The sequence below is a fragment of the Cervus canadensis genome, chromosome X, assembly GCF_019320065.1.
Source record: "Cervus canadensis isolate Bull #8, Minnesota chromosome X, ASM1932006v1, whole genome shotgun sequence".
In the NCBI taxonomy this organism is placed as follows: Eukaryota; Metazoa; Chordata; class Mammalia; order Artiodactyla; family Cervidae; genus Cervus; species Cervus canadensis.
The window spans coordinates 113,721,193-113,733,564 of record NC_057419.1 but is presented as its reverse complement, the minus strand read 5'-3'; the positions used below and the strand labels follow the sequence as shown (position 1 = coordinate 113,733,564).

Genomic DNA, 12,372 nt, shown 5'->3' with positions numbered 1-12,372 from the left:
TAGTGCAATTTTATAAATGCAGAGTTTTACCTTTTATAACTGGGTTCAAAATGAGTATGTTGACTTAGACTAGATTTTACAGTAACAAAATTTGATTTTAAATATCTATGAATGTAATTCTTACCCATGGTTTTCATTCTTTCCATGATTCAGTCATAATTTTGACACTAAAGAAGAGGGAAAAAATGCATTATTGGTCTTTCTAGCCCCCTCTGTTCTTTGTGGTAGTACAGAGAAGCACAGGAAAATGTTTAATTATCTGTTTTTCTGTGATTTGTAATTTAAATTTGTTCAGTGGGGTTCTTAAAGTATCATCTTTCTTAAGTAATAAAAACAACAGTGATAATATAGCTCTTTTTATAACATACTATGTACTTTCATTTTAGACCAAACTAGAGTCAGAACGAATACTAGCATCAGTGGGGAAGAAACCTCCCCAGGAAATTGGAATCAAAGTGAAAAATCATTCTGGTGGTGGTGTTTCCTTGACTCACAATAAAAACTTTAGAAAACTATTGAAAGAAATCATTGGGGATACTGCACCAAGACTGACAGAATTGAACACCAAAGAATTTGCTGGCTTCCAAGTAGGGCTCTTAAACAAGGTAAATTGTGACATAAATAGCTTGTTGGGGGTGGTGGGGAAAGATAAGGTCTGTGAAAAGACAAAGGGGAGAAGGAATGGGAACGAAAAAGGAGAGCTTTCAGATCCCTTGCAGAACATTTGGTCCTATCCAAAATATCCATAAGACATGTGGTCCACACAAAAAGGCCCTTGAAATCTGGTCCGATCATATTTGGTTCATGACCAATGGACAGAACCAAGTATCAAGGACTTCTTGGTATGTGCTACATGTCTTATGAACATTTTGGACAGCACCAAGTATGACCAAATATCAAGGATCTTTGGGGTGGACCAAATGTCTGCTAAACTTCAGATCACACTGCTGAATTAACATTTGTGAGAGAATGGGGGAAGGAAGGAGGAATGGGTATGAAGAGCTTCAGGCATCAGTATAGCTTGTAGAAAGTCTTGGCCAGCCCAACAGGAAACCCTGGCACCACAAGATCCCATAGAGGAGGTCCACATTGACAGAGCTGGCCAGGCCTGAACATCCCCCATCATTCTCAGTCACTGGCTGGGGGCAGCCTGGAAAGAGCACGGCCTCTGTTCCAGCGCTGCCCCAGATCCTGAAGGTACTGTGGCTGGAGGTGTTCAGATCACTGTACCCCTTGTGGATCAGCCATTGCTTCCTGGACGGACATCCCATCAGCTCCTCTCCGTGGCTGCCAGGGGACGGCATCTAGATTGTGAATAGTGGGCCTGCAAGGCTGCCACAGACACAGATCTCAAGATCTGATGTTTTAAATGGTATACTTGAAAAAAGATATACACAGTGGCTTTAAAGCTATGTGGATGTAGTAGAATTCAGAACAGGGCCAGCAAAGGCGAATTTTCCACTGCAAAATTGTACTGAAGTCAGTTGTAATGAATATCCCTCTCTTTGCTAAGATTTTAAGAGGATTAGGAATTACATTTCTATATTAAAAGCCTCAGGAGTAACTGAAATTGTTTCATTTCAAATAGGATTTGAAACCTCAGACATATAGAAATGCTTATGATATTCCACGTAGAGATCTTTTAGACCAGTTAACCAGAATGCGATCCAATCTGCTGAAAACACACAAGTTTATTGTTGGACAAGATGAAGGTAAGTGAACAAAGAAGTACTTTTTGTTGATAAAATGTCAAGTCTGACTAACATGAAGGTGTTTATTGCATAAAGCGTATGTTATTTTGTAATACTTTAATATTTATAATACCTATTTTCTCTAAATCCCTTCATCTACTAGCACAAGTTTATTGTTCTTGGGTTTAAGGGGAAGTGGGCATTAATTGGCATGTATATGACACTACACATGCTTTATTTAGCTCTTGTAAGTCTCCAAACAACCCTGTGAGATAGATACTGTTTTTATGCCCATTTTTATGGACATTGGAACTCAGAATGAGCGTTTTAATAGCTTCCCCAGTTCTAGTGAGCTGGAAAGCAGCAGAAACTAGGTCTATCAGAATTTGGAAATTGTATACTCTGACACTGTACCACCTAGCCTGCTCTGATAAACTCAATCCAGATTCCTCATTTACAGGAAAAGAATGAACCTGATATTGTCGAGGATAATTGATGATGATGTACAATTCCCCTTGACTCCATTTTGTTCATTTTAAACAGTGTCATTTGTCCATTAAAATGAGCAAATCTTAGCCTGGCCAACCTCCTGAAATTATATGTCAGTATTTTTTTTGAGGGGGTAGGATCTTTTTTAGGAAGAAAGCCTGTAGATCTAATCAAGTTTTCTAAAAAGGTACGGCCCACTAACCAAGATTCTCTAGATGATAAGAGAAAGCCAGAGGGCCTAGGCTCTTCGAAACACAAAATATTTGGTTTTGAGTTGGAATGTGGTATAGGGAATGTCAGCCCATTCTCAAACCTGTGACGAAGAGTGAGGGAGTTGTTCTTGGTCTAGGGATTTGAGCTTGGAGGCCGTGGTGATGATAGACTGAGTGATGAATGGGATGAAGAGAGATGATTTTAGATCCTAGAAGGCTAGATTCAAGATTTTAGCCTATCGGTTGCTGAGATACACAATGCTAAACCAGGCTATGATCATGTCTTCTCAGAAGGACCACACACACTTCAACTATAGAACATGTGTAGAGCATCTATTTGTCTTCTGGTGATTTTGCAGATTCTCTTCATAGTGTTCCAGTTGCACAAATGGGTAACTATCAAGAATATCTAAAGACATTGGCTTCTCCACTTCGAGAGATTGATCCAGATCAACCAAAAAGACTACATACTTTTGGCAATCCATTTAAACAAGATAAGAAGGTGGGATACCCAGTTCTATGTCTGTGTAAATCATGATATTGTTGAAATAACTCCTTCCTTTTTGGCAAGGTGTATATAAGTCAGAGGTCTTACTTCTGTTTGTTTAAAAGATAAAATATATCTCCAGGGCTCTTTGTGAATAGAAAGTGGGAGCCTCCTGATGGAAGAGTATGTTGGTTAAAAAATGGTAGCTGGCATTTACTGCATATGTAGTAGGAGCTGATGTTTTAAATGATAACATTGAATGCACACAACCATTCTGCAGATGAGTATAACTGTCTGCCCTATAATATGAAGAAATCAGAGCTCATCATGGTCAAATGATTCATCCTGAGTGACACAGCCAATAGAGCCAAGATTTGAACCTCCATCTTTCCTGCTCCAAAGTCTGTATTTACTCCCAGCTCCACACACTAATTCCTTCAATATTGAGATCACCATTTATTTCCTTTTGTGCTCTATCTAGACAGTTATTAAGTGTTTTTCTTGAAATATGAAGTATTAAGTGATGTTGCTTTATTGGCTTGTCCTACAAGGGATATAAACATGAGATGTGTGTGCACACGCATGTGTGTGTGTGTGTGTGTGTATCTCTGTGTGTATATGTGAGAGATATGCTGACTTGATGATATAAGTGAGAAGACAAATGACAATTGTATCTGCAATCATGGAAGAAACCATTGTTACAAAGGTGCAGAGCATGCAATAATGTCTTCTGTAACAAAACTGGACCAAAAGTATTCTACTTTACCTGAATCCTCAGTTAACTAGAGTTCTTCGTAATCTTCTGTGTCTTGATTTTTGTCATTGGTAGCACTGGAGATAACTATGACACTATGACATCTAACTGATAGAGCTCTGTGGAGAATTGAGTTAGTACCTGTACATCATTTAGAACATTACCTGACATGTGGTACATGTTCAGTGAATATGTTTTCCTCTTTCTGTACTGTTTTGCTTTGGGAAATGCTTTGGAAAAGTCATTTATCATGGTTTTATTCAAATAATGGGAGTGCATCTTCCTGGGTTATCCTTGGATGAGAACAGCTTTTAGTTAACCTTCTATACTGCTGTCTCTCATCTTTTATTCCCAGGGGTGAAAAGCCCCCTCCTTCATTTGTGTCCAACACCAAGGTGAATATATATGAATCTCTGTGAGGTTGCTACTGGGGGAATGACATTTTCCATCTACCTGTCTGTCACCATTTACATGCAGCATTCTGTATAGTGATTATCAATATTTCTTAAGGATGCGTTTAAATCACACAAAAGGGAATGATCTCCTTACCAAGGTTTGGTGCAAAATGGTTTGTAGCTTCTTCAGAAGGGTGACTGTGGGTTAATTTCCATTTTGGTTGATGAGAGTTTCTTATTCCCCAGGCTTTCAGGTTAATCATGATTGTGTTATGTTTGACTGTAAAACAAGTTTCCTCCTTGTTCCACTTAGACTGGATTAAAATTGAGTAGTGTTTTCTGAAAAGTCTGTGTGAGGCATGGCAAATCTTTGGCCCATGATTAAGATCTGTATTATTGACATAATACTTGATCATATATGCATGTGAAGAGTGTGTGCAATGTTCTCTTTAATGGAATATGTTCATTGATGTTTTCTAGGGAATGATGATCGATGAAGCAGATGAGTTTGTAGCAGGGCCGCAAAACAAAGTGAAACGTCCTGGAGAACTCAACAGTCCTTTGTCATCCAAGAGAAGGCGGAGTATGTCCCTGCTGTTGAGGAAACCACAAACACCACCTACTGTAACTAACCATGTGGGCGGAAAGGGACCACCCTCAGCCTCGTGGTTCCCATCTTATTCAAACCTCATAAAACCCACCCTTGTATATACAGGTATAGAGTAGTGGTTGTGATTTCCTTATGGCCCCTAGAGGACTAAGACACTAAACAATTTTCTTTTATATTCATTTCTTTTGTATTCAGTTTTTTGTTCATTAAGTAAGCCATTATTAATCATCCATGTGGTAGGTACAAAGCACCCTGTGAGATGAGAGACCTTGTTTCAAGGATCTCCATCTATACGAGGGGAGGAAGATCCCTACTTACATAGTAGTTAACACAAGATGGAGAAATGTTGGAAGATGTGCCTGTTGACTTGTCAAGTCAAGGCTGAAGGAGGTGCAACAATTTGGAGTTGCTGCAGAAGTCAGTAGGAGCAAATGGGCTCAGCAAAGGCTGGGTCTGCACTGGGTCAGTAAAGGCTGGTGCTGTCTGTGCTCATCTCCTCTCCTCACTCCAGCCCAGCGCAGTCTGGCCCAGCTTCCTCCACTCCACTGGATGGTGCCAAGTATAAATCCCACATCCTACCATGACTCTCCATTCCTCTGATCTATGCTGCCATCATGTCACCATGATACTCCAATAGCTTTTTATTTTTCTACCTTCCAACCTCATCTAACTCATCTTCTGACCTACAGCCAGAGTGATCATATCAACACAGAAACCAGATCACACCACATCCATGCTGAAAACACCTCATTACCTTTCCTGGCACTCAGAGTACAATCTGAACTCCTGACAAGCTCTGCACCACCTGGGCCCACCATACTTTCCTAACACGTGTCCTCGGCATGGGCACAGGCCGGCTCTCTCTCCTCCTCCAGCCTCTGCCCAAAAGACGCCTGCTCAGAAGGATCTGCCTGACCTCGTGATCCACTGGGACTCCCCCTCCTGCTCTCTGTCCCCTCCCTGTGTACATCTCCCTGAACACGAATTTGAACTGTAATTATTTATTATTTTGTTGAATCATAGCACACTTCCTGCCTGGCCTCCCCATGAGCATGGACATTCCATAAGAGTGGGGATTGTTTCTCTATGTGCTGTTGGAGGCCTCCCCCAGCTCCTGGCATGGTGCCCAGCACAGAGGACGATGAGTCAATGGAGGAGAGGTGTCAGACCTGGAGTAAAAAGAAATTCACTTTTCTGAGAGAGAAAAGATGGATGAGGAGAATCATGTATTGGCAGAGAATTGGGGTCATGGGGGACATATAGAGCCTTCAGATCTAGTGGTCACCACCTCTGTTTCCTCAGAAGTTTTAAGGAAGAGAGGAGGGAGTTTGAGGGGGGCACACACAGTCTGGTGTCAAACTCAGTAGAGCAGGGCATTTCATAGGTAAATGACAGAAATCATGACATCAAGTGAGACTTGCTGCTTTTCAGCTTGTAAAGCACAAGCTGCAGCTAAGCCCTCAGTGCCAGGGATCTGAGGCTGTTTATTAGTTGTTCTGTATAGTTTCCATATGTATTCTTGGTGCCATGGAGATTACCTTCCTGAGCTCAATTTGAGGGGTCTTGAGCTACATCTGGTACATCCTCTTGCTTTATGAAACCATTTCCTCAAAACTGAGGAGCACCATGATATCCCTTTGGGGTTACTATAACACACCTACCCCATAGATCAACTTATCATTTTGGTTTCCAGGTGTTACTGTCACTCACGATGTTCATGAGGAGAAGATGGAAAATGGTCAAATCTCACCTGATGGTTTCTTGTCAAAATCTGCTTCACAAGAGCTTATGAATATGGCAGGAGATGGTATCCCGCCCGACCAAGTGGATTCTCTATCTGATGATTTCACTAGTCTCAGGGAAGATGGCCCGATTCACAAACCTGGGTGTAATGCACTTATAGGAGAAACCAAGAACTGCAGCGTCTCTGTGGATGATCAAGAAGTCTCAGTAACATCTGCTTTGGAAATTGTGCCAAGTACATTGCAGATAACTCCTGCTATGGCACAAGGAATCAATGCTGATATAAAACACCAGTTAATGAAGGAAGTTCGAAAATTTGGACGAAGTAAGTAGTAGAAGAACATCTATCAGTAATATAATGGGGAGATCCCTTTCATTTTAAGATTCAAAATAGATTCAGGGTAATTCTTAAGGTGCATTTTTGAGAAATATTGGACTTTCACATAATTGAAAATGATTCCTCTTGTTTTACCTAAACAACTCAATACACCTTTCTGAAGTTTTCCCCTCTTACTTACTGTAATAATCTCCTTTTGCTGCTGTAACAAGTTATCACAAACTTTGTAGCTCAAAACTGATTTATCTTAGAGTTGTGGAAGTCAGATTTGAAATTCTTTTCATTGGGCTAACATGAAGGTGTTGGCAGGCTAGCATTCCTTCTGGATGCTCAGGGGGCGTCTGTTTCCTTACCTCTTCCAGCTTCCACAGGCTGCCTGTGTTCTTTGACTCATGGCCCCTTCCTCCATCTTAAACCAGCAATGTAGCCCCTTCTTAAGCCAGCAGTGTAGCCAAGCAATGTAGCTTCTCTCTAACCTCTGCCCCCACCCTTACATCTTTTCTCCCTGACCAGCTCTACTGCCTCCCTTTCCTAAGGATATTTGTGATTATATTGGGCCTCCATGTATAAACCTGGATAATCTCCCCAGCTCCAGATCCATAACTTAATCCCATCTGCAAAGTAAAGTCTCTTTTGCAAGATAAGGTAATATGTTCACAGTTTCTGAGAATTAGGACATGGACAACTTGGGGGGTGGGGCATCATTCAGCTGACCACATTTGATTAGTGTTTACAGGTTTCCCTAGCAGATACGTGCAGATGTCTTGATGATTGCTGAGGATGTGTAAATATTGAATTTTATTTTTCATCCATATTGTTAACAATAATAATATTTTTAATATCTTCAGAGTATGAAAGAATTTTCACTTTGCTTGAAGGAGTACAAGGACCTCTTGCAGTCAAGAAACAATTTGTTGAATTTACCATCAAGGAAGCTGCAAGGTGGGTGTGAAGAGGAACTCTTCATTGTGTTTTTTATTTAGTTAATTATTTTTGGTTATGCTGGGTGTTCTTTCTGTGCTCAGGCTTTCTCTAGTTGCGGTGCACAGGCTTGTCATTTCAGTGGCTTCTCTTGTTGCAGAGCACGGGCTCTAGGGTGTGCAGGCTTCAGTAGCTGCGGCGTCTGGGTTCAGTAGTTGCAGCTCCTGGGCTCTAGAGCACAGGCTCGTAGTTTTGGTGCATGGGCTTAGTTGCCCGAGGCATGTGGGATCTTAATTCTTGGACCAGGAATCAAACCTGTATCCCCTGCATTGCAGAGCAGATTCCACTAGACAACCAGGGAAGTCACTTGTGTGTTTTTGTAAGCATAAGGACCCAATGTAAGACAGACAGAGGGATTGATCCTGCCTTTCTTTTGTAAGCCCTGGCCTTCGTGCAGTTACAGCTATCTCCAGAGGCATTTAGATTGCTATTGTCCGAGTCCAACTCATTCACCCAAGTCTATGGGAACTTTCTGAACTCTTCACAGTCTTAGGTGGGCTTGGGCTGTCAGTTGGTACTCTTGGTATTAGCTAAGCCCCATCTTTACATGAAGATACATTTTCTATTTCCCATGTAGATTGTCAGTTCCACTTGGTACCCCACACAGTGCTTTAGGACCTTTTGGTTAATAAAATTCCTCTTTCTTTTTTAGGTTCAAAAGACGAGTCTTAATTCAGTACCTTGAGAAGGTACTAGAAAAAATAGAATCCTATCACCTTCTCAACAATGTTAATCACATCAACAGCAGATCATGATGTTACTGCAGAGACCAAGAAGGAAAAAAGAACAAGTTCTCTGTGTTGTAGGACAGAGCGGGATATTGTTGAACATCCTAGGATGTTTTAGTCAAGGGAACTGGTTTCCAGAGGTTAAGAAAAAGCAACGACACTTTTCATTTTCTGATTCTCTGGCAGTAAAAGCTGGCTTTGCCCTATAATTTCTTTAAAAGTACTAACTGGTTGTTTTATTGTTACTTTTCCCAATTGAGGAAGGTGATATGATTAATCCAGCAGGTTAAGTTCAGTGAACACACACAAGTGATAAGGGTTCACTCTTGAGCTTGGTCATCCTGGGCACGTCCAGAGTGACTAGGGGCCACCTGCAGATGGAGCACTACTTGATGCTCTTACTATGTCATTTAGAAAGAAGAAGGGTTCAGAGTCCAACTGCTAATTGTGTGTGTTCTGAACGAAGTTTTCAACAATTCCTAGTTGTGCCTTTAAAACCATGCAATATTCAGGACAGTTTGGATCAAAGAGTGAGAAAGCTGCTATTTGGATAACTTATTTCTCCATGGGAGGGGGCAGGGAGAGTCACCAAATGATCTACCTCCAACTGTCTTCTATTTTGTCTAGAGACATTACAAAGTACACCTGAGGCCACCTCCACCCCTGACGTTTGTTCTTGCTTGTGACACCAGAAAGGCTTCAGGTGGACTTGTGCATTCTGTGCTTCAGAAGCACTAAAAGAAAAAATAATGTAGATATTTCCTTTAATGTTTATACAAAAGTTTTTATGGAGCAGTATTGTTATGTTTGTATTTGCAGAAATTTAAGTGTACAAAGAGATTTTGACTTTTCATATATAAAATAAATCATTTTATTGATTTTTCACAAGGTCATTGACACTTGAGAAGTTTCTAGTTTTGTCTTTCTTGTGATTTGTAACTCCTTTCAGAAAAAAAGTGCCCACTGTAATTAAGATGTTAGCAGAATGATGTAAACTTCAAAATGTCACTCACCGAACTGATACTGGTGAAACTGGTGGAGTGGGGTACTCCAGAAACACTGAAAACACTAGGGGAAATGATTGGAATCACATTTACTGGGACTCTGGAAGATAGAGGTTTACAGCAACCAAGTGAATGTTGAGTCAAAAGAAGACCCATTGAAATGTGATAGGATAATCTGGTAGCATTTTAACTTATTCTTGCCCGATTCCCCTCCCCAGTATAACAGTGGTCTTGAAGATGTCAGCCTGCATTCCAACTGAGGGTTCCTGGCTCAAGAGGGAGAAGAATAGACCTTATTCCCAAGGAATTGTGTTTGTTTAAACCTGTCCAGAGGCCTCCCTGAAGGACTGACCAATGGGATTGATTGCTTTTCTTTTGTCTAACTCTAAACTCTCTTATAAGGACTTCCTTGGTGGTCCAGTGGTTAAGACTGTACTTCCACTGCAAGGAGCACAGGTTTGATTCCTGATGCAGGAACTAACATCCCTCATGCCATGTGGTGCAGCCAAAAAAAGGTTTTTTTTTTATTTTAAAAATAAACTCTTAGAGTAGAGAAGCAGCCATGTGAAGGATGTTCCTCAAAAACATTGAAAGGTAAGTGAGGGGCTTCCTTGATGGTCCAGTGGTTAGGAAGCCACAAGCCAATGCAGGGGACAGGGATTCAATCCCTGGTACAGGAAAAGTCCACATGCCACAGAGCAGCTAAACCCATGTGCCACAACTACTGAGCCAGCACTCTAGAGCCCAGGAGCCACAAGTACTAAAGCCCGAGTGCCTAGAGCCCATGCTCCTAAAAAATAAAGAAAAAGGCAAGTGAATAAGCTCCTGATGCCTATGGCAAGTAAAGTGTTAGTCGCTCAGTCATGATGGTAGTTGTTGTTCAGTTGCTAAGTTTTGTCCAACTCTTTGCGACCCCATGAACTCCAGCATGCCAGGCTGCTTTGTCCTTCACTATCGCCCAGAGTTTGCTCAAACTCATGTCCACTGAGTTGGTGATGCCATCCAACCATCTCATCCTCTGTCGTCCCCTTCTCTTCCTGCACTCAGTCTTTCCCAGCATCAGGGTCTTTTCCAAGGAGTCAGCTCTTCACATCAGGTGGCCAAAGTATTGGAGTTTCAACTTCAGCATCAGTCCTTCCAAGAATATTCAGGGTTGATTTCCTTTAGGATTGACTGGTTTGATCTCCTTGCAGTCCTAGGGACTCTCTAGAGGTCTTCTCCAGCACCACAATTAGAAAGCATCAGTTCTTCAGCGCTTAGCCTTCTTTATGGTCCAACTCTCACATCCATACATGACTACTGGAAAAACCATAGGTTTGACTATATGGGCCTATGTCAACAAAGTGATGTCTCTGCTTTTCAATATGCTGTCTGAGTTTGTCGTAGCTTTTCTTCGCAGCTGGCACTAGTGGTAAAGAATCTGCCTGCCAGTGCAGGAGATGCAGGAGACACAGGTTCGAGCCCTGGGTTGGGAAGATCCACTGGCATAGGAAATGGTAACCCACTCCAGTATTCTTGCCTGGAAAATTCCATGGACAGAGGAGCCTGGAAGGCTACAATTCATTGGGTCACAAGGAATCGGACATGACTGAGCACACACACATCTTAGATTCCATATACATGAGTTCATGTGATATTTATCTCTTTCTGACTTACTTCACTCTATGTAATAATCTCAAGGTTCATTCACCTCATTAGCACTGACTCAAATGTGTTCCTTTCTATGGCTAAGTAATATACCATTGTAGATATGTACCACAGCTTCTTTATCCATTCATCTGTTGATGGACATCTAGTTTGCTAACATATCCTAGCTATTGCAAATAGTGCTGAAGTGAACATTGGAGTACATGTGTCTTTTTCAATTATGATTTTCTCAGGGTATATGCCCAGTAGTGGAGTCATTGGGTCTTATGGTCGTTTTATTCCTAGTTTCTTAAGGAATCTCCACACTGTCCTCCATAGTGGCTGTATCAATTTACATTCCCACCAACAGTGTGAGAGGGTTCCCTTTTCTCCACATCCTCTCCAGCATTTATTGTTTGTAGACTATTTGATGATAGCCATTCTGACTGGTGTGAGGTGATATCTCATTTGCATTTCTTTAATAATGAGTGATATTGAGCATCTTTTCATGTGTTTATTAATCATCTGTATGTCTTCTTTGGAGATATATCTTTTTAGGTCTTCTTCCCACTTTTTGATTGGGTTGTTTGTTTTTCTGGTATTGAGTTATATGAGCTTCTTATATATTTTGGAGACTAATCCTTTGTCGGCTGTTTCATTTGTTTTCACCTTGTTTATAGTTTTCTTTGCCGTGCAAAAGCTCTTAAGTTTAATTAGGTCCCACTTTATTTTTGTTTTTATTTCCATTACTCTGGGAGGTGGGTCATAGAGGATCTTGCTGTGATTTATGTCATATAGTGTTCTGCCTATGTTTTCCTCTAAGAGTTGTATAGTTTATGGTCCTACATTTAGGCCCTTCATCCATTTTGAGTTTATCTTTGTGTATGGTGTTAGGAGGGGTTCTAATTTAATTCTTCCACACATAGCTGTCCAGTTTTCCCAGCACCGTTTATTGAAGACACTATCGTTTCCTCATTGTATAGTCTTGCCTCCTTTGTCAAAGATAAGGTGCCCATAGGTGCATGGATTTATCTCTGGGCTTTCTATTTTGCTCCATTGGTCTATATTTCTGTTTTTGTGCCAGTACCATACTGTCGTTATGACTGTACCTTTGTAGTATAGTCTGAAGTCAGGAAGATTGATTCCTCCAACTCCATTCTTCTTTCTTAAGATTGCTTTGGCTATTCAGGGTCTTTTGTGTTTCCATATGAATTGTGAAATTTTTTATTCTAGTTCTGTGAAAATGACCATTAGTAATTTGATAGGGATTGCATTGAATCTGTGGATTGCTTTTGGTAGTATAGTCATTTTCACA

General features: G+C 41.0%; 1 protein-coding gene across 1 annotated transcript in view; it reads left to right on the top strand.

The window, feature by feature from the left end:
* Positions 1-9,316, top strand: part of LOC122435695 (integrator complex subunit 6-like) — a 43,427-nt gene extending 34,111 nt beyond the window's left edge. Inside the window, 9 exon segments of the mRNA XM_043459826.1 lie at positions 387-605; positions 1,589-1,712; positions 2,752-2,894; positions 4,509-4,611; positions 6,332-6,706; positions 7,567-7,660; positions 8,352-8,388; positions 9,055-9,085; positions 9,088-9,316. Of these exon segments, the coding sequence (XP_043315761.1) occupies positions 387-605; positions 1,589-1,712; positions 2,752-2,894; positions 4,509-4,611; positions 6,332-6,706; positions 7,567-7,660; positions 8,352-8,388; positions 9,055-9,085; positions 9,088-9,113 (1,152 nt within the window). The 3' untranslated portion in view covers positions 9,114-9,316.
* The last annotated feature ends 3,056 nt before the right edge of the window (positions 9,317-12,372 follow it).